At 50.2% G+C, this 21,336-nt stretch overlaps 2 protein-coding genes across 3 annotated transcripts; both read left to right on the top strand.

Moving 5' to 3' along the window:
* The first annotated feature begins 1,799 nt into the window (after positions 1-1,799).
* Positions 1,800-7,964, top strand: HMOX1 (heme oxygenase 1). The gene is made up of 5 exons (XM_027680357.1): positions 1,800-1,936; positions 2,261-2,381; positions 4,721-5,212; positions 5,812-5,923; positions 7,231-7,964. The coding sequence occupies exons 1-5, from the start codon at positions 1,905-1,907 to the stop codon at positions 7,365-7,367; spliced, it is 894 nt and encodes a 297-aa protein (XP_027536158.1). The 5' UTR covers positions 1,800-1,904; the 3' UTR covers positions 7,368-7,964.
* A 1,964-nt stretch (positions 7,965-9,928) lies between these two features.
* Positions 9,929-19,755, top strand: MCM5 (minichromosome maintenance complex component 5). 2 transcript variants are annotated; one of them, XM_027680849.1, is made up of 17 exons: positions 9,929-10,035; positions 10,202-10,384; positions 11,311-11,437; positions 11,550-11,678; positions 12,137-12,309; positions 13,510-13,665; positions 13,762-13,928; positions 14,542-14,713; positions 14,895-15,006; positions 15,760-15,903; positions 16,198-16,263; positions 17,166-17,342; positions 17,449-17,561; positions 17,807-17,935; positions 18,189-18,331; positions 18,900-19,027; positions 19,410-19,755. In XM_027680849.1, exons 2-17 carry the CDS (start codon positions 10,218-10,220, stop codon positions 19,509-19,511), a joined length of 2,205 nt encoding a protein of 734 aa, XP_027536650.1. In that variant the 5' UTR covers positions 9,929-10,035; positions 10,202-10,217; the 3' UTR covers positions 19,512-19,755. The 2 variants fall into 2 exon arrangements, with proteins under 2 accessions (XP_027536650.1, XP_027536651.1); XM_027680850.1 differs by lacking the exon at positions 9,929-10,035 and adding an exon at positions 10,078-10,100.
* Positions 19,756-21,336: the final 1,581 nt, after the last annotated feature.

Genomic DNA, 21,336 nt, shown 5'->3' with positions numbered 1-21,336 from the left:
TGGGGCTGTCCCTGTGGCAAAATGACATCAACATTTTCAGGAGAGACTGGCCATGCTGTTCTACGCTCTGCACATGGACTCCACAAAAGAGCCCTCTCTCTGGAGCTTTGTTGCTATTGCTTCAAAGATTTAGACATCTTGATACAATTACTTTACCCTAGAGAAAAGAAGCAAGCCAGCAGCAAGTTGTCTGCAATGGCATGGGGGTAAGAGTGGAACGTGATAGGACAGCATTTGCTAGTATGCACTGTTGCTTTAAAAGACAAAAGCAAGACAGGAAAAGTCTGGCTGAGTCAGGATGGAAACGCTGAGTAATCCTTCCTGAATGCTGCATGCCAGATGTCTGCCAGAGTAAAAAAAAAAAAGAATGGAAGCATATTTTCTCCAGGACAGCTTTTTAACCTACAGCACCCAATCCTGCTGTGACCTGGTATAGGTGCAGTGACAGGGAGACAGGTGAGGTGCATGGTTTGAACGGCAGCACCCACCAGCAAAGCCACAGAGAGGACTGGCAAGAGAGGGCAGATGGACAGCAGATGCCACAGTCCTTCTCCCTCCAGCCCAGGCTCTGCCTCCCCACCACCCCCTGCACCACTGTAGCAAGGACTTTCTCACACCCACAGCAGCAGGGGAATGGTGGCTCTAAGTGCCTTGCTCTTTGGTTTGAGCACAAAATGTGTGCTTTTCCAAACTACAGCTAGCCTTGTCCCAGCTAGCCCTGCTTCCAGCATAGCTACAGGTGGAAAAGAAGAGCCCAGCTTTATCTGTTGGCTGCTTTACTGACCATCAGTAAAAAACAGCAGAGCAGACAGCTACTGGCAGAAGCACCTTGTCCAACTCTCTTTTTTCAAATCAGGGAAAATGATTTGCCTTTCAAAGTCTCTGCAGACCAGACTTCCTCAGTTTCTCCCAAGCCTTGTATGATATCTTTTCAGCCCACCAGCTACCTCAGCCTTCTGGGTATCTAGGAGATGGAGTGCTATTCCCCTAAATTGCCCTGCACACTGTTGTGGTAACAACAGGACCCAGTTGTCAAACAAACAGACGGTATTGTTTCCATGAGCAAGAGAGCATGGAACCAATTTCGCTGTGGGTCAGTGCTGGCACACCTGTGCTGGCCCCGTGCAAAGTGACAGGGTTTATTCCCCAGTGCCCAGCACTGCACAAGGGCAGTTCTGGCACCTGCAGACCAGAGCTGGTGCATGCATGTGCCGCAGCACCCAGACTACACCAGGTGTCCATGACTGGTACATACCCCCACAGTCCCTGCTGTGCTCCCCAACCCATGGCCCACAACCACTGTGTTACCTGAAAGACTCTCTGAAGATGTGCACAGCCACAGGAAATAAGATGCTTATATCTGAGTTGTGCTAGAGCAGATGAGGGTGGGTGCTGGCTTAGCTCCCCAGGCAGGATGCAGCCAGGACATAGACTGGGGTGTAGGGTGAGCAGGCTGCCCTCCCTGCCCCAGCCTTGTAAACCCACCCTCCCTCTCCAACCCCACTGCCTCCACGAAAACGAACACCTTTTGCTGCACCCAGGGTCTGCCTGCCATGGGCAGTGCACTGAAAGGGTTACAGGCACCCTTGAAGGGGAAGTTGCTGGATAACCCCTTCTTTTGTGCTTAGTTATCAGGATGCATCAGGTGACTTCCTTCTGGTCTCTTGGGGCTGCAGGCCAGGAGAGGGTGACAGCCAGGCTGGGAAGGGAAGTGCTGTTGTGTTGCAAGAAGTTTGTACTCACACTGAGGTCAGCGTTCAGCTGCTCACGTGGCCAGGCAGTATAAAGCTGGATGCGGGAGCCGGGCTGCCCAGCTCAGAGCTTCAGTGTCCTGGGAGCAGAAGGGAAGGAGGGAAGCACGAGCAACAACAGGGAAGGGGAGGAGTGAAACGACCTGGAGAAGCATGGAAACTTCCCAGACACAGAGCTCCGAAAGGTGAGAGCGGGACGGGAACGAGAGGGAAATGTTTTGCCAGAAGAATATTGTGTTTCTCCCGTTGCTTTTAGGCATGCTGTTCCTCTTCCTGCTCTGCAGGGAACGACATGCTGCTGCTTTCACCTCTGGATGGAGTTTGTCAGTCTTCCTCGCCCGGGACTGCGTTTGGAAAGCTGGTGCTCCCTGGTTCCCATACGCAGCTCTCAGGAATGCTCTGCTCCGTTTTCTGTCATCCCAGGCTCCCCCGTTTTTCCTAGCGAGCTAAGATCCATTTTGCCAGAGGAAAGAGCCAGCATTAATATCTGTTTTGGTGTTCTTTCCCAGCATGTCCAAGGACCTGTCAGAACTGTTGAAGGAAGCTACCAAGGAGGTGCATGAGCAGGCAGAGAACACACCGTTCATGAAGAATTTCCAGAAGGGGCAGGTGTCACTCCATGAGTTTAAGGTACTTCATAGCAGCATTTGCTTGGGGATGGGATTTCCTCACCAGTTAGATCAGACGGGCTGAATGGGGACTAAAGGGGGGAGGTTGGGAACTGTATAGGTAAGGAAAATGGGGACAGTACAGCTGTTTGGTATCAGCATCTCCTGTGCAAAACATGCTTTTCATCAAACTCCAGTACCCTAAGATCTTACTGGCTTCTCTTACAGAAGGCAGGGCAGGACTGTGCATATCAGGATGGGCAGCCAAACTGAAGCAGGAGAAAAAAAGACAAAGAGGTTGATGGGATTAGTGCAATTGCTTTTCTCTTTCTTCATAAATGCCTGAATGTTAATTATTGACAATGATGTTTAATAGAGATACTGTGCAGATACTTGAGCAGCCAAAATGCCAAAAAGAGAGAGCATATGATATTTGCAACACTGTAGGCAGACCTAGAAATAATGAGGGAATGGTGAGAAAGTGAAGATGTGGGATCATCTCTGGCACTGAACTTTGCATTGTCACTTGAGTTATACCAGAGCTGAAATCATGAACAATAACTCAAAAGCAGACTGAGTTTGAGCAATCCAAGTCTGCCAACAGGCAGGAGCCTGTTGCTTCTTTCAAGATAAAAGAGAAACATTTCCACATATTAGCCTAACCTGGCTAGATACGATTCCTGGGATCTGAGCCACGTAACAAAGCCGTGAGCAAAACCAAAGCAAACACCTGGGCAAGAAATTCCTGAGAGGCTATGGGATGTGACGCATGGGCTTGCAAATAACAGCTAGCGATCCAACCTGTGGCTTAATTACTTTGTTGTTGAATTGTTTCTTGGCAAATAAATCCACAAGAGTAGGAAAAAGACTACTTATTTCTGACAGGTGACATTCAGAATACTTAGTCAAGCATAAACTTGATCTCAGGTGCTGACTCCCTGCTGTTAGAAATGTGGCATTGGTTAGGCAGTGAACTTTGAGACAGACTGGCAAGAGTGTAAAAAGTCAGGCCTTCAGGAATACAGCTTTGTTTCTCAGAAGAGTTTTATATCTTGTTGAGGAAGTGAGATAGGACATGGGTTTTAAAAATTAACTACAGTTTTCAAAAACCATGTTTCTCATTAAACCACTACCTGCCTCTGAAAACAACCAGTTGACCTATATTTTTGCCTACTTTGTTAGGCAATGTTCTAATATTTTGTTTCTTTTCCAGTAAGCTGGGTAGCAGCTTATTGTTTAAAAACCTCTATTTTTGTTTACTCTCTTGGCAAACCTATATATCTGCCCTGCCACCTGACTCTGCAGATGGTGAATATTTGTTTCCACAACTAAGTCAGTGCCCGTGTGCTTATCAAAGTCCTATTTGCTGGCACAGTGAGGAAAAGTTGAAATAGAAACTCCCTGCAGAACTGACTGCTTTCTGAGAGAGTAAACTGCTTTCCCTCCTGTAAGCAGTGTAATCCCCCCTACCCAACCTGACTCATTTGTACTGCAATACCTTCATCTTTTACCCTTTGCTGCTGGCAAGGGATCCCAGTGTAAGGAAGGGGTGGTGTAGGTGTAACAGCCTCTGAAAACAGAATGCCTGGGGAAGGAAAGAACACAGCTAGATTGTCTTAGACCACGTGGAAAAGCTGGCAGATAGAAGAAAGTATCACATAAGCTGGGAAAAACAACAATAACAATGGTTTCAAAATAGAGGGGAGAACACAGGCTCACAGCATTCCTTCACAAAGGCATCTTTCAGAGACAGGCCGTGTTTCCAGCTCCCTTTTATCTTGTCTCCCTGGGACAACCGAGGAGGCAACCCCACTTGCATGCCTGAATGAGCAGAGTGGTGGTGCCTTGGTTCCCAGGATGGTAGGATGCCAACAGGATGAATATGGTGAAAAATAAACAGTGTGTGTCATCGTCTCACAAGGCCCCACAAAGGGAAGCCACATTTTGAAGCATTCAAATTTGAACAATGCACCAGAAAATGTACCTTTGGGAATACCCTCTCTATTGACTAAGGGACTGAGAATAGACCAGGAATGATTAAACAGGGCTCAGTTTACATTACATCAAGTTGCAAGGTCTTTAACATGAAGGCAAAGGCAGTGACTTTGAGAGCAAGTAAGACCAATATCTGCCGGAAAGGGCTTACCTGATTGCTGCCTTAAGGAGAAGGGGAAGGGCTAAACATTGGCTTCCTGCACCTTGCAACTCTGTTTTCCAAATGGGAAATCAGCAACATCACATATGTGCATGACTCACATTGGGTGTGCCCATGAGTACCTTTTTTGTTAGCAGGATTTGTCCCACAGACTTGAAGGAGACAGATAGATGCACCTGTAGCTAATCCTCTTTCTTCTCTTTCAGCTGGTTACAGCATCCTTGTACTTCATCTACTCTGCTCTGGAGGAAGAGATTGAACGTAACAAGAACAATCCAGTTTATGCCCCTGTGTATTTTCCGGCGGAGCTGCACCGGAAAGCTGCTCTGGAGGAAGACTTGGAGTACTTCTACGGCAGCAACTGGAGGGAAGAGATCCCATGTCCAGAGGCTACTCAGAAATACGTTGAGAGGCTCCACTACGTAGGCAAGAAACACCCAGAGCTCCTGGTGGCTCATGCCTACACCCGATATTTGGGAGACCTGTCTGGGGGGCAGGTGCTGAAAAAAATTGCCCAAAAGGCCCTCCAGTTGCCCAGCACTGGAGAAGGGCTGGCTTTTTTTACCTTCGATGGAGTCTCCAATGCCACCAAGTTCAAGCAGCTCTATCGCTCCCGCATGAATGCTCTCGAGATGGACCTTGCCACTAAGAAAAGAGTCATGGAGGAGGCCAAGAAAGCATTCCTGCTAAATATACAGGTGAGTACACAACCATCCAGCCCTGCCAGCCCACACCCTCTCTCAAACAATAAAATAGCTAGAGGGGAAATGCAAAGCCAGTATTTCTTCTGGAGAGCTTATGAGAAGTTGTGAATTAGGGCAAGCTAGTCAGAGCTGGATGGCCATGCTTTACTGGGAGCCAAGTAAAAGTATGGTCTCTGAAAAGCTCTTCTCCCTCCCTTAGTGTTTGAATCCAGCCTCTTCCATGTGCCAGTATCCAGATATGAATGAGGGCTGATAGTGGGAGTAGGGATCACCACCTATCTGTCCTACCAGTGTAGTAAAGTTCCACAGGTCCCCTGTGGCTGCTGACCAGGCGCACAGGTACCTTGCTTTCCTTCCCATCAGAAGATGGGCAATCACCTTATCCTTAGCTGAAAGCTTCAGGGGGAACCTGTAATACGAACAAGGAGCTTGAAAGACATGATTTGACCCCACAAGCAGCTTATTTTCTATGCAAAATGTGTCAGGAGACTGGGACCGAAGGCTTGTGTCCATAAAATGCCTGAGGAAGGGGCAAGGGGTCCATGAAAGAAGAAGAGGAGGCCACATAATGAGACAGTGTTTCCTATTCTCAGGTGTTTGAGGCGCTGCAGGAGCTGGTGTCTAAGGGCCAGGAGAATGGTCATCTTGTGCAGCCAAAGGCAGAGCTTCTTCGCACAAGGAATGTCAACAAATCACATGAGCACGGTAAGTCACTTAAGGGCGGGTGCTTAACATTGCTCCTTCATTTCCTTTGGCTCCCTTCCTCTGTTCTTGTTTGTAAAATCCACTGATAAAAGAGCATGAGGTGCTTGCCCCATGTCTTCTCCAGCCATCAGCAGGTAGTGGAAGGAGAGGCACTGGTGTGTGCAAAGCTTCTGCTAGACATAACAGAGCAAGGATGACACATGTGAGCTCTCCAAAAAGAGAAAAAGAGACTCCCCTCTCTGCCTCTTAGACTTTAACAAATGTAAGGTTCATTCACCACAGGGAAAGCTGTCCTTGAGTTCACAAAAGCAAAGGCATCAATTTTGGGCCCAGGAGATCAGCTGTGGTTCTGTGATACTCACAGAAGGCTCTTCCAGACACACAGTCCTATCCAGTGGCCTGTCCCATTGGACTAAATCTCCATCTGGTCATTTTTCTGCCTTCCAGAAGTATTTGCTGAAAACACTCCAGAGAATGTGCTGGGTTTCTAGTGAGCATTGTTCTGGATGGTGAAATGTAATCAGCTTGTGAGTCAGGCTTGTAACTGAGTGAGGAGTGAGCTCAGATGTTTACAGAGGAGAGTGGTTTCCCTGATGACATGCGAGTCAAATAATAAAAACCCTTATTATCTACCCATTCTGAAACTAAGAGGGAGATTTTTTTCAGTGCACGCTGGATTGAACCACAGTTTTCCCATAGCAAAGAACGAAAAGCAAACCTCACCTTGTACATCTCCAGATAATGAAGCTTAAAGCAACTTTTTTGGGAAAGGCACTAAAAGTTCTCTGTTCTTTTCCCAGTACAGTCATAAAAGTAGAATTTTCAGAAAAGTTTGGTATTGAATGAGGAATCTCATCCTGAAATTGTACTGGGAAAATTGTCTGGCGTGCTGAGGACTCTTTAAGGTTATTAGACACCTAATTAATTAATGAGAAGTAGGAGACAAAATGCCTTTTAAAATTCTGGCTTAAGTATTTGGTTGTCCTCTGCACACATCAGGAGTTTGATGGATCTGGGCAGTGCATTTATAAGCCTGTAAGGAGTCAAAGGAAGAGGCTAGTACTCACATTCAGGCAGAGGGGTTGTGAGCCCTTGTGATTCCCCCGTCGAGTCTGTTTCTTCCCTTCTTCACCAGGAGAGCTGCTGCCACTGTTTCTCCTGGCCCAAGGGAAGAACTCTTTCTTCCCTTGACAACCCCAGCAAGTTCTGCTCTGGCACTGTGGGGAGCATGTGTGCTATGCCAGCAGCTTCTTGCCTCAACCTCTTCTCATTTGCCTTTATTTTCTTTTTCTCTCTATTTGATCTAGGTCCAGCACACGGGAAAGAAAGTGAGAGGACAAACAGGAAAAACACAAACGTGACGCCCACCACTTCCCTGGTGCGGTGGATCCTGGCGCTCAGCTTCCTAGCCATGACAGTGGCCGTGGGCTTATTTGCCATGTGAAAGAGCAGGACCTTCACCTTCTCTTTGTGCCTTCCCTCACCCTGAACTAATCCACCTTCCCCAGTCCTTTTGAGAGAAATTTCCCCTGACTGGGTACTGTGATCTTGGCTCTGCCACTAATATTAGGAGACTTTTCTCCCCAGAAATCAAAGAGAGTGCTGTAAGGGGGTTCAGGCAAAGTCTATCGTGTGCTTGGTGTGAGCTCTTCTCAGAGACTAACTTTATCACCAAAAACTACGGTAGAAAGGCTAAAAATGACAGCCAAGAATTGTCATTGCTTTATAGAGTGCCTACAAAAAATCCTACAGGATCAGAAACACAGCTTCAACGTCTGTCTTTCCTCAGAAATATGAAGGTCCTTGGAGCTCTGTTTGCTCAATTTTTTTATACTGGTAGATAATACTGTGATCACTTTCTGTGGAGCTGCATGGCTCCCGTGGGTTAGACTGTTTTATATGACACTAGTAGGTCTTTGTTAATTCTTTTTCCAATCATTTTTGGTTTTTGAAAAGCAGAAGATGGTTGTTGAAGATACAGTGTCATTCTTGTCTGGTTATATAATTTATACACATAATAAACTTCAATGTAAAGTCTTCAGGCCTGGTGTTTCCTATTGTTAAAGCCTTACCCAGGGAAAAAGGAGGTGTCTTTCTTCCACCCAGTTTTCTGTATTTTGGAGCTGTTGCCTCCACAGACATGACAATAGACGGAAGTGGGAGCTATCATCAGAGCCAGACTCTGCTCCCACTCAGTGCTAACAATAACCTGTTACAAGCTGGGGCAGGTTTCTTCAGCTCCTACACATTGCTCTCTATTTCTAGAAATGGCAGAAAATTCTGGGAGTGTACAAAGTATTTTTAAGGGGTGGAAGCAGTACATAAGAGCTGCTATTCTATTACAAACAAAAGGTGATGGGACCCTCAGCTGGTCAAAACCAGGACAGCTCCGTTACCAGACTGCCTTTACGAGAGCTTCAGCATGAATCAGAACAGCAAGTATGTTTTCAGCACCCAAAAATTAGATGTATCCTAGGTTTTCATCAAGGCAGCTAAATGGGAGACATGAGGATACCCTCACCTGAGTAACAAACCAATTCAACTTACTCCCAGGACTTGGCACTCATATGACTTTGCTAAAGACACTCCAAACCACAGCACTGCTGGAGCAGACTATGCACACAGCTTGCTTTCTCTGCCTTTTGCTGTGGCAGATCTGGAGGGATAGCTTTTTTGCCAGCCATAGGCCCTATCTGCTTCAGAAGGTCTTCCTACATAGGAGAGGCTGCAGTTCAGGTGTGGCCAGATAACGAACTGTTATGTACCACCTCAGAGTCCCTTCTTCTCTTTCCACCAGAAAGTCTCTGTGATCAACCTGTCTCCATGATGCTGCCTGTTCTGGCTGTGACCTTAATCCCAAAGACACATGTTCCTACTGATCTGTTTTAACGACCAGCACTGAACCTACTAAAAGAAAAAGAACCAGAAGGCAGGTCCTGCTGAGAACGAGCAGTGGGAAAAAGAGACTGTCATTATTCTTGGGCTCTTATCTACCCTATATCCCTTCCACAATCCCCTTTAATAATTCTCTCTTTGGACCCACATGCCAATCCTGGTAGAAAAAAATAGTTAATTCCTGAAAAAGGTAGATGATTGAAAAGCAGGGATACGAGGCTTGATTGCTATTCAAATACCAGAACTTGTTCATTCCAGTTTATGTTAAATTCTACCAATTCAGTCCCCCTTAGCCACCCCAACCAGCCAGCCCAGATCATTACATTCATTCAACCATGCTGAGGTAACTAAGATCCCAAACAGGCAAACAAATGCCCATGAGCTCAGAGACACACTGTACCACACTCAGCCCCTCTCTGCTGCCCAGAGATCGTGACTGTGACCCCAAAGTTAGAAAATACGGCTTTCCATTGACACTGACACCTGTTCATCACAGGAGAAAGATAGTCCTTTGGGTATCTCACAGCCACTGCAAGATCACACATTGAAGGACTCCAGGCTGAGCCTAAAACCTTCAGAGGTGAAGACTGAAGCTTTTCTTATACTCGTCTATTATCTTTATGAATACATCTGGTTTCTCTGTAACAACGAGACGGTCTTTATTTGAAACCTCCCTTGCAACGCACTACCCTCCCAGCTTCCTCATCATTTAGGATGCGCACCACCACGTGTTTGAAGGGCCAAAATGCGCACCAATGCCCTGCCGGCCTTCCCCCCAAACTCACTACTAGTCAGGAGAAAGGCACCCCTGAGGTGCTCTGCAGTGACAGGCCCGAGCTGCCCCAGGAGCCGTAATTAATTCACTTTATTCCCGGGGGCCACCAGCGCGCTCCCCTCGCCCGCAATGGTTTCGCCCGCTCCCCCTCCGCCACAATGGTCTCGCCCACCCGCCATTTCGCTTCCCCCCTCCCTTCGCTCCCCGGTTTCGCGCCAAACCGCGCGAGGCGGAGCGACCCAGCCAATCAGCGGCAGCGACGGGGCCGCACGCCCCCTCGTGGGGCGGGGCGAGGGGGCGGCCGGGGCCAATCGGCGGTGGCACGCGGCGGACGGGCCAATCAGAGCGCGCGGCGGCGGCGCGCGCCCTGCACCCGTTCAGTTTCCGCTGCGCGTCACTTTTGCCGCGAAAAAGTTGTTGTCTAGTTCCTGAGGGCGGTGAGGTGCGGAACGGGGAACGGGGAACGGGAACGGGAACTGGGAACGAGAACAGGGAACGGGGCACTACGTGCGTGTGGTGCAGCCCGGGAGGGGGGATCCCGCGGGGCCATTGGCGCGGGAGGCGCGGAGGGGGCGGTCGGGGCTGACCGAGCGCTCTCGCCCCCGCAGCGGACCAGCCATCGTGATGTCTGGCTTCGATGACCCCGGCATTTACTACAGCGACAGCTTTGGGGGAGATGCGTCCGTGGACGAGGGGCAGGTTCGGAAGTCGCAGCTGCAGAAGCGGTTCAAGGAGTTCCTGCGGCAGTACCGGGTGGGCACGGACCGGACGGGCTTCACCTTCAAATACAGGTGCTGCTGTGGCCCCTTTTCTCCTTCTGAGCTTTATACACCGCTCTATGCACGTCCACTCTGCTCTTAACCTTTCTCCTGCAGTGCACACCCCAGATATATGATAGCACGTCCCAGTTCTTGTAGGCTATAAAGAGAAGGCCATAAACCCTGCTCTTTGTCAGTGTAAGAGATGTTGTTTTTCCTCTAGAACCTGATATAAAAACGTAGGTCTGATGTTCTCACAAACTTTTAGCCAAACTCGGCCAGCCAGTGGCAGAGGTAGCAATAGAGGGATCTACACTGCCTGGCTTGCACTTAGTTCTGAAATTCAAGATCTGTCTTCGAGTTCTGCCACTTTCTGGTCTGGAGTTTTGTCTGTATCCATTCAAATTAGTGCAGCGCTGTCCATGTGTGCCTTCCAAGTCTATGAAGTTCTATTGGCCATCCCTTTGCCTATACAGCTTGGAGACACAACTGTGAGAGAACATGAAGATATATCATAATCAAGGACTAGAACTATCTTTTACCTCTGAATTTCATGGACACTGGCTTTTTAATAAGAGTGGTGCTTGCTCTGCTATTACTTCGTTTGTTTTAAACCACATCTTAGGTACAATAGTTATTATCCTATGTGGAAGTTTTCTAATTGCTTATCTGGTCATGTAACTCTAGTAAGTGCATTGTCACTGCGAGCACTGGTGTCCCTGGTCTTATGTCACATTTCAAAGTGGGTTTGGGTTCAAGATTTGCCCAAGTCCCTCTGCACTTTTCTTCTTGGCACTCCTAATTTTCCCTGTTTGCTTTCCAAACCAAGGACCCCCTGCAGAACCTGCCTTCTCTGATCCCTGGTTTTTATAAGGTTACTGAGTCCCTGTTTTTATAAGGTTACTGTGGGGGACTCTTGCTTTCTGCCCTGCAAAGCTTTACCACTTCCTGCCTTCCAGGGATGAGCTCAAACGGCACTATAACCTGAGTCAGTACTGGGTGGAGGTGGAAATGGAAGACTTGGCCAGCTTTGATGAAGATCTCGCTGACTATCTGTACAAGCAACCAGCGGAGCACCTGCAACTGGTAAGGATGGAGGAGGTCGGCAACCTGGTGCACTGACACCGCCACACCTTGAGAGCAGCCCTGACATGATATTGTAACGTGCCCATTAATAACCTCATTGTTGCCTTTCTAGTTGGAAGAAGCGGCAAAAGAAGTCGCAGATGAGGTCACTCGCCCTCGTCCTTCAGGGGAGGAAGCTCTCCAAGACATCCAGGTGATGCTGAGATCAGATGCCAACGCAGCCACCATCCGCAGCCTGAAGGTGAGAGGAATTGGCTGCTGCGCAGAGCAGTGAGTGGCAGGGTTTGCATCTGTGTGGGTGATTGCAGGGAAGCTTTTGGTACTTCATCACACAGTTCAGGACATGGGTTGCACACTAACTTACTAATTTAAAGCAGCAGTACTCTGCAACTTAAATCTGACTGCAAAGGACTGTTTTTGCTGGTTCCTGCTGCACGGACATTATTGCTGTTAGTGATGTTCTACATGGAGTGTTCTATCCTCTCCTCTCATGCTTTAAATCAGCATGGCTTAAGTCATGTTATGTTACTACTGAAGAGTGAAGGAGTGATGTTGTGCAGGCTTTTTCGTTGTGGTTCTTTAGTCCCAGGAAAGTGGGAAGTCAAGCTAAGAAAGAACTGTGTTTCTTTAATTTCTTTAGGTTTCCATCCATCCTCCACTGATGGCTTTCTAACCTTCCCTTCACCTTTTCCCTTTCAGTCTGATCAGATGTCCCACCTTGTGAAGATCCCTGGGATAGTAATTGCAGCAACCCCCGTGAGAGCCAAAGCCACCAGGATCACCATCCAGTGCCGCAGCTGCCGCAACACCATCACCAACATTGCGGTGCGCCCGGGCCTGGAGGGCTATGCTCTCCCCAGGAAATGCAACACGTAAGGACTGACAAAGGGATGCATGTGGCAGGCTGGTGGGGGAAAAAGGCTGCATTGCCCCCTCCTAATCCCCCTCTATCCCACATGCTGCAGAGTCATCTCTAAATTGCGCAAGGCAGAAGCATCTTCACTGCTCTGTGCCTCCACCCTTCGTACTCCCCCTGTGCCTGCATGCAGTGTTGAGTGACCATGTCCAGGGAGTTCTTTTTATCCATAGGGTGTTTTGCCTTTTGTACCTAAAGGTTCATTCCTGTCTCCAGCTGTCCCATGACGCTGTGTGAAGCCGTCGTCCTAACTTCCTATTAAGTTCTTATCTTTTCCAAACAAACTTCTTGCTTCCATATTCCCCTTCTTGAGGGACCTGTTTTGTGTTACCTTCCTTAGGGGTGCTTTGCTACTAACCTTTTTTATCCTGCTTTACAGCTCTTGGTGCCTGTGCAAACCACGAGCATTAGGCTGCCACTGTGCTGCAGCTCTTGAGCCAACCAGTCCTGGTGGGTTGGGTCTTCAGGCTCATACCTACTAGTATTTATTTTCTGCACCTTAACTCTACTGCGGCTTAAGGGGCGTTTGGGTTAGGGATCATTCCTGCGTATGGTCTGTACGGCACCTCACTCCCGATCCCTGACTGCATGAGTGCATCTGCACCCTCATGTTACCCTTCCCAGAAGCCCTGCATGGAGTCAGGCATCCGTAGTGCTGTTCTGAGATGGCAACAGGATGTAGAGGTGCTCTCTGTCTTGGAGAGCTTGTAGTCCAGCAAGGCAGATACATCTCAAGAGACTGGGAGGTGGATGTCAGCCTTGTCACATTGCTAATTGCTTTCTCACCAGAATCTACTTAACATTTGCTTCGTGTATGAGGTTATAAAGAGAAATGCCCTGCCATGTCACTGAGTCTGTACTGTTACCTTCTGTGTAATTAATGAATTACCTTCCTCCCTGCTTCTAGCTAGCAAGGGAGAGGGGGAAGGCAGGGAGAGTGCTCAAACAAGTATCACCCTACCTGTGGCTTGTTCTCATGCACACTTTTGGCAGCTGTTGAAGACAAGGCAGAGGGCTTGGTGAGCCTTTGCTCTGACCCTGTGTGTCTGCTCTTACCTGCTGGTGGGGCACTGTTGCTGCTGTCCCCTCCACAGATGGGCTCTAGGGGGTGGCTCTTGAGTGCTAACAGCCTTCCCTGATTGATCTCTCTGCACAGGGAACAAGCAGGCCGCCCAAGGTGTCCACTGGACCCCTATTTCATCATGCCAGATAAGTGCAAGTGTGTGGACTTCCAGGTCCTGAAGCTACAGGAGTCCCCGGACGCCGTACCACATGGGGAGATGCCCCGGCACTTGCAGCTGTACTGTGACAGGTACTGGCACAGCCTCCTCACCCTGATCCCGCCTGATGTCGCTGGTGCCATCCTTTCCCCTGCTAGCATCCTCATCTTTCTCCTTTCTCCTCTTAGGTACCTGTGTGACAAGGTTGTCCCAGGGAACAGAGTCACTATCATGGGGATCTACTCCATCAAGAAATCTGCCCAGAGCAAGAATAAAAGACGTGACAACGTGGGAGTGGGCATTCGAAGCGCTTACATCCGCGTTGTGGGCATCCAGGTGGACGTGGAGGGCTCAGGTGAGGGCTGCTTTTGGTGTGTGTTTTTTCTGTTTTGGTAGCCTGGTGTTGGGAGACAACCCCCCTTCCTGAACAAGATGATGCCTCAGGAAGGACTGTATGAAATCACAGCCTTGGTCCTTCTCTATTGCTTATATAGCAGAATGTTCAGACCATTCTGGGGCTCTGACTTGCCCTGGATGTTTTAGCCGTGTCCTGTAGGACTTTTTCTCAGTAATGTTAAATGAGGAGGTTTCAGCCTGAGTCCTCCAGGGTATTTAAGTGCTTTTGTTGTATTGATCTTAGTGGAAATCTGCTAAGCCATCCCTGAGGATCCAGGCTGAAGTCCATCGTTCAAATTGAGCTATGTATTTAAAACATGCTCCTGACTATAATTCTCCCCCTGGTTCCTGCGGAGCTGCTTTGCCCAAGATGCTTGCTTTTTCTTGACAGTCTGTAAGAACACAGCCTGCCTTTTTTTGGTTAGCAGATGCTTGCCCTCTCCACCCTTCCCACCTGGTTGCACTTGGCATGATCTTGAAAAAGGGATTTTGGTGGTACCAGGTGTAGGGGGGAGTGATGTAGTTTACTTTAAAACATCCACTGTTGCATCATTCCCCTCATCACTGTACAGGGCATAGTTTTGCTGGCTCGGTGACCCCTCAAGAAGAGGAGGAACTTCGTCGCCTCACTGCCACGCCCAACATCTACGAGACCATTGCCAAGAGCATCGCACCCTCCATCTATGGCAGCACTGACATCAAGAAGGCCATCGCCTGCCTCTTATTTGGAGGCTCTCGCAAGAGGTGGGGAAAAGTCAGCCTGGTGGAGAGAGTGTGCTGGCAGGGATGTCATTCATGGCACAGAGCCCTCATAGTGTCTTCTGGCAGTGCTGCCAGCTGCCTGCCACTAGTCAGCAGTGCTTGGTTGTCAAAATAAAGGCTCATCATCTCTCCTCCCTCTCTTCTCCCCACTCTGTCACTCCAGGCTCCCAGATGGGTTGACCCGCAGGGGGGACATCAACTTGCTGATGCTGGGTGACCCTGGCACAGCCAAATCCCAACTGCTGAAGTTTGTTGAGAAGTGTTCGCCCATTGGGGTAGGTGGTTTGAGGCGCCCACTTGTAGCACACTTCTTTTGTCCTTTCTGCTCCTTGTGTAGCACCAAAGACCAGACTGTGGTCACAGCAGACATTTGTCACTGCATCCACAGGTAGACTAGCTGGCAGAGGCATGCACTGCCATTTCTGGTGCTAGCTTGGAAGGGACGGGGAATGAGGGAGGGAAGGGGAAGCAGGTAATGCCTTTCATTATATGCCGTAAGCCAGGCTGTTTGCAGATGTCCAAAGATATGACTGGTGCTGCTGTTTATTGTTGAGACTTGATCAGCAGAGGGGCTGGCTGGTCAGAACAAATTAAGCTGACTGCCTCTCAGGCACAGACCTCTAGCCTTAGCCCAGGCATAGAATTATATTTTCAGCTGTGTTTTTTTGTCTCTATTAAACTCAGCCTCTGACTGCATTGTTCCCTCCGTGGGAAAACAAAGCTAATGCAGCAGACCACCAAACAATGAATCACTCCCTGTTCTGTTCTTAATATCTGTATTTGTGTGTCTGCACACCCTCTGGTGCGTCACAGCTGTTTAGTCCGAGGCTTGGAATGAGGCAATAGTCTTGCTCTTTACCCAGCACGTCTGCACGTGCTGAGGGCTTTTCACGGAGGTTCTTGTGTTTCCTCCAGCAGCTCCAGATTTTGCAGTGCCAGGTGTGCTTTGTCTTTAAACTGGAGCAGTGGGCTCCTGGGTGCTGCAGCAGCTGATGTGCTGTCCCTTTCCTTGCCCCACATGCCACTAGGTGTACACCTCTGGAAAAGGCAGCAGTGCTGCTGGCTTGACAGCCTCAGTGGTCCGCGACCCTTCCTCTAGGAATTTCTTCATGGAGGGAGGAGCCATGGTGCTGGCAGACGGAGGAGTGGTGTGCATCGATGAGTTCGACAAGGTACCCCTGGAGCTGCCTGTGCAGGATTGGGAAAGACAGCCCTTGGGGATGCCAGCTTCTCCCAGGAGAGCCCAGAGCTGCAGGAGAAAGGGCAACTCTCCTGAGAGTGGCCTCACTTTCATTTGGGGGAGGTCAAGGGGATGGGGCTGCAGGGAAATTTGCTTACATCCTGCAGAGGTCTTCACAGAGCTTTATTGGGGGTCACATCAGTGGATGTGTAGCTGAGGTCTGGCAGAGGTGACTGATGGTGATTTCTTTTCTGCTTGTCTGGTTTCTCCCACCTTGGATGAGAAGATGCGGGAGGATGACCGCGTGGCCATCCATGAGGCGATGGAGCAGCAGACCATCTCCATTGCAAAGGTGAGGTGTGGGATGCATGTTCTGGGGTGTGAGCCCGAGACCCCAGTAACCAGTGGTCACGCATCTTTTGCCAGAATTGCCCATTTTAGAGTCCAGGCAAGTGGTGTTGATGGTTGCTGGTTTCTCTGATCTGAGACCAGTCAGCCCTGCTTGTAGGGTTTGGGTTGTCTTTTCCTGGGCAGACCGAACTTCAGTAAGCTCCCTCTGCTCTGCCAGTCCTTTGCTCATCTATATTTTTTATTTCTGTTGATGTCCCTACGTCACAGCCTGATGTCACTTCTTTTTCTTCCTTCTCACTGCTCTTCACCCCCTCAGAAGATCTACAGAAACTGCCTGACATCCTGGTGCCAGGTCCTTTCTCAAGTCAGAGTTTCTCTTCATTTCTCCTGCTTAATCTTTTTCTGTAGCACCTCTGCTGCCTCCTGGTTGCTCTGGCTTGCCCCTTAGCTGTTTAGTCCCTGGAAAGAGCACTCACTATGGCTTTACCTTGCTGGTTGCTGTCATGCTGCTACCTGCAAACCCGTGCTTTGTGCCAGAGCTGTCCAGGAGGACTCAACCCTGGCTGAGGGCCCAGCTTCTGGCTCAGATCGCAAACCTGTGGTGGGGTCTTGTGTATCTGCACCCTTGACATGAGGTTTTAAACGAAATCACTCAGTGCTTAAGTCTCAGCTGAAGCCAGTCCTCCTCCAGAAGGATGTGGGTCCAGCCCCACATAGCTCCTGTGCTGAGCCTTTCTCACGTGGAACCGTTACAGAGCAATTGGGTACTACTTAAGGGGGTTTATTTGAATGCAAGTGATTGAGGATGAGTCCTTGCAAACCGCTCTGGACCTTTCGCTATGAGTTAATGTCCTTCTTGCCCTCCTGTGATGTGACACCATCCGTTTCACCTTCTCCCCGCAGGCAGGAATCACAACCACACTCAACTCCCGCTGCTCAGTGCTGGCAGCTGCCAACTCTGTCTTTGGGCGCTGGGATGAGACCAAGGGCGAGGAGAACATTGATTTTATGCCCACCATTCTGTCCCGATTTGACATGATCTTCATCGTCAAGGATGAGCACAATGAGGAGCGAGACATGGTGGGTTGAGGCATGTGGGTGCAGCTGGGACTCCTAGTGCCCTGTTTTCTGGGAGGAGGAGGAGGCAGGGAGGTTCCTGCTGCCTGACAGCCTTCTGCTTTCCTAGACACTGGCCAAGCACGTGATGTCCTTGCACGTGAGTGCCTTGACGCAGACCCAGGCTGTGGAGGGTGAGATCGAGCTGAACAAGCTGAAGAAGCTCATCTCCTTCTGTCGGACGTGAGTGAGAGACATAACTTTTTAGCAGCACCTGGGCTGCACGGTGGGAGGCAGTGGTGAGAAGCGAACAACGCGGTGCTCTATCTGAGTGACCTTTTTTAAACTGCCTTGAAAAAAGGGATGCCAGAGGAGCTCACAATGGTGCCACAGCATGGCCCAAGGGAGTGAGAGGTGCCCAGGGACACCCCTGCCCCAGGGATTCTCCCCGGTGGCGCACTGCCTGCAGCTCCCGTTCCCTCTTGCAGGAAGTGCGGCCCTCGGCTGTCAGCAGCAGCGGCGGAGAAGCTGAAGAACCGCTACATCCTGATGCGGACTGGCACTCGCCAGCACGAGCAGGAGAGCGACCGCCGCTCCAGCATCCCCATCACCATCCGGTGAGCAACACCCCTTCCTCGCTGCACCACAGCCTTTGGGATTGGGGTGGCATTACTGGGGTAGCCCAGGAAGGGTGTTAGTGGGGTGCTGGGGCTTGGGGGGAGCCCTCTGTGAACAAGGCAACACTGAAGATGCTGCAGGGGAAGGCAGGAGGTGCCTGCAGTGGGGAAGGTGGGGATGGAAGGGGTTGGAGGGAGGGAGAAGGACCTTGGAGCTGCAGTAGAAAACAGGGAACATCTCCTTTGGCTGCAGGCAGCTGGAGGCCATCGTGCGCATTGCCGAGTCCTTGGCGAAGATGAAGCTTCAGCCCTTCGCCACTGAGGTGGATGTTGAGGAGGCCTTACGACTCTTCCATGTGTCCACGCTTGACGCTGCCATGTCAGGCAACCTGTCAGGTGAGGAGGAGGTGCTCTGTGCTGAGGGTTGGAGAGACATGCTGGGCCTGGTTGCTCAGGGCAAGGAAAGACAAACTGTCCTCCCAGGATTTGGCTGTCAGGGGCAGGTGCTGAACCTCCTCCTCGAGCAGAGGCAAAGCAATGCTTGTGGCAGCAAGGGGTTATCATGGCTGTGGGGCTGTGCCTCAGAGGGAGAGCAATGGCAAATGACGCTGAGGGTCTCCACCCATACTGGTCCAGGGAGGGCTGGTCTGTCCCCTTGTGGTCCCAAGAGCAGAGTCTGGTGCTGGAGGTGATTCCCAGGCCTATTAGTCCTCTAACATCTTTTCCTATGGGGATGAAGGCAATATTTCCTTGGGTACCAGCATGGCATTAAGGTTTGAAAAAGCTCCAGCAGTCAGTTCTGCATTCAGCTGTGTGGAGCTCCACAACCTTTGATGGTGGAGTTGCTCATGGGTTCCCTATAGTCTCTGAGTTGTGCCGGTGTGGTGGGAGACACAGGAGATGGGCACTCTGGCTTTGAGAGTGACATGGGTGGCACGAGACCTCACACAGCCTCTCTCTCCAGGGGCAGAAGGCTTCACAACACAGGAGGACCAAGAGATGCTGTCCCGCATTGAGAAGCAGCTCAAGCGTCGCTTTGCCATTGGCTCTCAGGTGTCGGAGCACAGCATCGTCCAGGACTTCATGCGGCAGGTGGGTCAGGGACCCCATGGAAGGTTGGTCTGTGAAACCAGGGACCCCAGGCAGCTGCTGGGGCCTGAAACCTATTCCTCAGAGAGGTGATTGAAGAGCCTTTTGGTCATACCTGCCTTTGAAGTTGTTTGTAGAAATGGTGTGCAGTGTGATTGCAGCATTTAAGGGGATTTGATCTGCAAAAGCTCTGAGGTTTGGGGCTGGTTTGGGTGGTTTGGGGTTCTACTCTTGAAATCAGAATAATGTGATTTATAAGACTAGCTGCAGTCAGACCTGAAATAGTGAAAGGGGAAGGGAGCATCAGCATCTGGTACTGCTGGTGTCCGTCTCTCTGGAGGGGCATAGTTAGGCTTTCATCTTCCCCTGCTCTTCCTTTTTGCAGAAATACCCAGAACATGCCATCTACAAGGTGCTGCAGCTGATGATGCGGCGGGGGGAGATCCAGCACCGTATGCAGCGCAAAGTCCTCTACCGCATCAAGTGACCTCCCTGTGCCATGCTCCAGGAGGGAACCGCTGCTGCTTGACACCCACTTACAGGCAGAGTGCCCTAAGAGGGTCACATGAAAGAAGCTTTCCCCTGGGGACCCAAACAGCCCCAGGCCTCCCTCTTGAACCAGGGTTTGGGGTGGTCAGGGTTTCCCTTGTGTGCTCTGTCACTGTCACGTCAATGTTTCTTTGAACTCCAAAAGCTTTTAGTCTGTATTAAAATAAAAACTGATATTGGTAGCTCAGGATCTTTGGCCCTGGGGGACAGTGGGGATGTATGCCCTTGCTCCTTTGGAGGTGGTGCAAGATTTTGCTTGGAAAGCTGTCCCTTGTGCTTGCCCTGTGTTATGCACTTGCCCCTAGTCAGGACACAGCCCCATGGGCAGCACTAGTAGCCCTGAAGGCAGAAATTTTGTTTCTCACTCAGGATTTAATCGTCTATTAAGGCATAAATCCTGTTGACAGGCTGTCCTGTTGGGCTCAGCACTGCAGGAGGCACTTTAGGCAGTCCCTTAGTGCAGTCTGATGCTTTCTTCCATGTCTGCCAGCAGCAGCAAAGGAAACAGCCTGCTCTCTGCTTCAAAGCTGCTCTTTGCTTATCCCTCCTTTCCCTTGCCCAGGGCTGCAGCAGCCAAACACGTTACCCTGCAGTGTAAAGGGCTGTGTGAAAGCCTTGCTTGGGGGCACGGGCAGAGCTCTCTGCTTGCTCCAGTGAGGATGAGGATGCAGGGTGATGCCCTTGAGCTATGTGTCCTGCTCCAAGTCTTCTCTGCTACCTCCTTCGTATATGCCAGTGGCCTTGGGGATGATTGTCCTGCTCAGCAGGAGCCTCACCTGGGCACTCTCCCCTGGGGAGTGCAGCCGCTCACCCTTCTGCATTTGCTGCACAACCTTGCACTTACAAACTTGGCAGTTTTTTATTATTTCTGGCAAAGTAGAGTTGGTTCTCTTAAGCGTCCTCCCAAAGGTGTAAGGTGCAGATAAGTCCCTGCCCTTGGCAGCTTGGGGTCAGCTGGAGGCTGAGAGCACTGCTGGGGGCCTTTGAAAGACAGCACAGCGTTGGGCGAGCAAAGCTGCTGCGGGAGCTGGAGAGGCTGATGCCATGTCTGCAAGTGATCTTCAGGCTGAAAAACACCCCAGGAGAGGTTTCATTAGCAAAAGAAATGTTCAGGGCCAGCAGAGGGTACCAGAGCCTTGAGGATGCTGAGCTGTGGAGCTGCCTGCGGCGCTGCCTTGGTGCTGCCTCATCCTCCAAGAGGGGAAACCGAGAGGTCCCAAAGGGCTGGGGTGTGAGGTGCACCCAGCCTGGCAGCTCTCACACAAGGGCTGGGCCCCACTGCAACCCTCGGGGGTTCAGCAACATCTTTCTCTGCTTCTGTGGGAACATTTTGAGGTGTGCATAGTGCACTCCTTATGTGGTTATGGGCTCGGAAGTCTGGAGGGGCTTAGGTGGCGGTGAGCTGGGAGAGACTGGGTGCACATATGAGAAGCAGCCTTCTGCTCTTCACTCTCCATTTTTTGGATGGGGACAACTTTTGTGGAGGGCTGGAAGGAAGAGGAGGCTCATCCCAAGGCTCCCAAAGGATAGGTAGGCATGGGTCCCTAGAAAGCTCACTCCAGTGATTCTATTGCCCTGTATTTTTGCGTGTGCCAAGCTCCTCATTGTGCTTCTTGGAGCAAGCAATGCTGGGGCAAAAGTGGGCCCCTTTTCTGTTTAAAAAAAAAAATAAAAAGAGAGACACCTGTCCCTGCAGTGCTCCCTGGTCAGAAAAAATAAGAAAAGGATGCTGCTGCTCCATGGAGAGGATCATTTCCATGGAG

Source organism: Neopelma chrysocephalum, unplaced genomic scaffold (genome assembly GCF_003984885.1).
Source record: "Neopelma chrysocephalum unplaced genomic scaffold, ASM398488v2 Primary Assembly neopelma1_59, whole genome shotgun sequence".
NCBI lineage: Eukaryota > Metazoa > Chordata > Aves > Passeriformes > Pipridae > Neopelma > Neopelma chrysocephalum.
The sequence above is the reverse complement of the archived record's forward strand: the minus strand, read 5'-3'. Positions and strand labels throughout refer to the sequence as shown.

Excerpts from the sequence above, each read along its gene's own strand:
- HMOX1 (XM_027680357.1), top strand. The coding sequence starts at position 1,905 with ATGGAAACTTCCCAGACACAGAGCTCCGAAAG. Across the intron at positions 1,937-2,260 it reads CAGACACAGAGCTCCGAAAG|CATGTCCAAGGACCTGTCAG; the intron begins GTGAGAGCGGGA and ends GTTCTTTCCCAG. Across the intron at positions 5,213-5,811 it reads CATTCCTGCTAAATATACAG|GTGTTTGAGGCGCTGCAGGA; the intron begins GTGAGTACACAA and ends TCCTATTCTCAG.
- MCM5 (XM_027680849.1), top strand. The coding sequence starts at position 10,218 with ATGTCTGGCTTCGATGACCCCGGCATTTACTACAGCGACAGCTTTGGG. Across the intron at positions 15,904-16,197 it reads GCATCGATGAGTTCGACAAG|ATGCGGGAGGATGACCGCGT; the intron begins GTACCCCTGGAG and ends TTGGATGAGAAG. Across the intron at positions 19,028-19,409 it reads TCCAGGACTTCATGCGGCAG|AAATACCCAGAACATGCCAT; the intron begins GTGGGTCAGGGA and ends TCCTTTTTGCAG.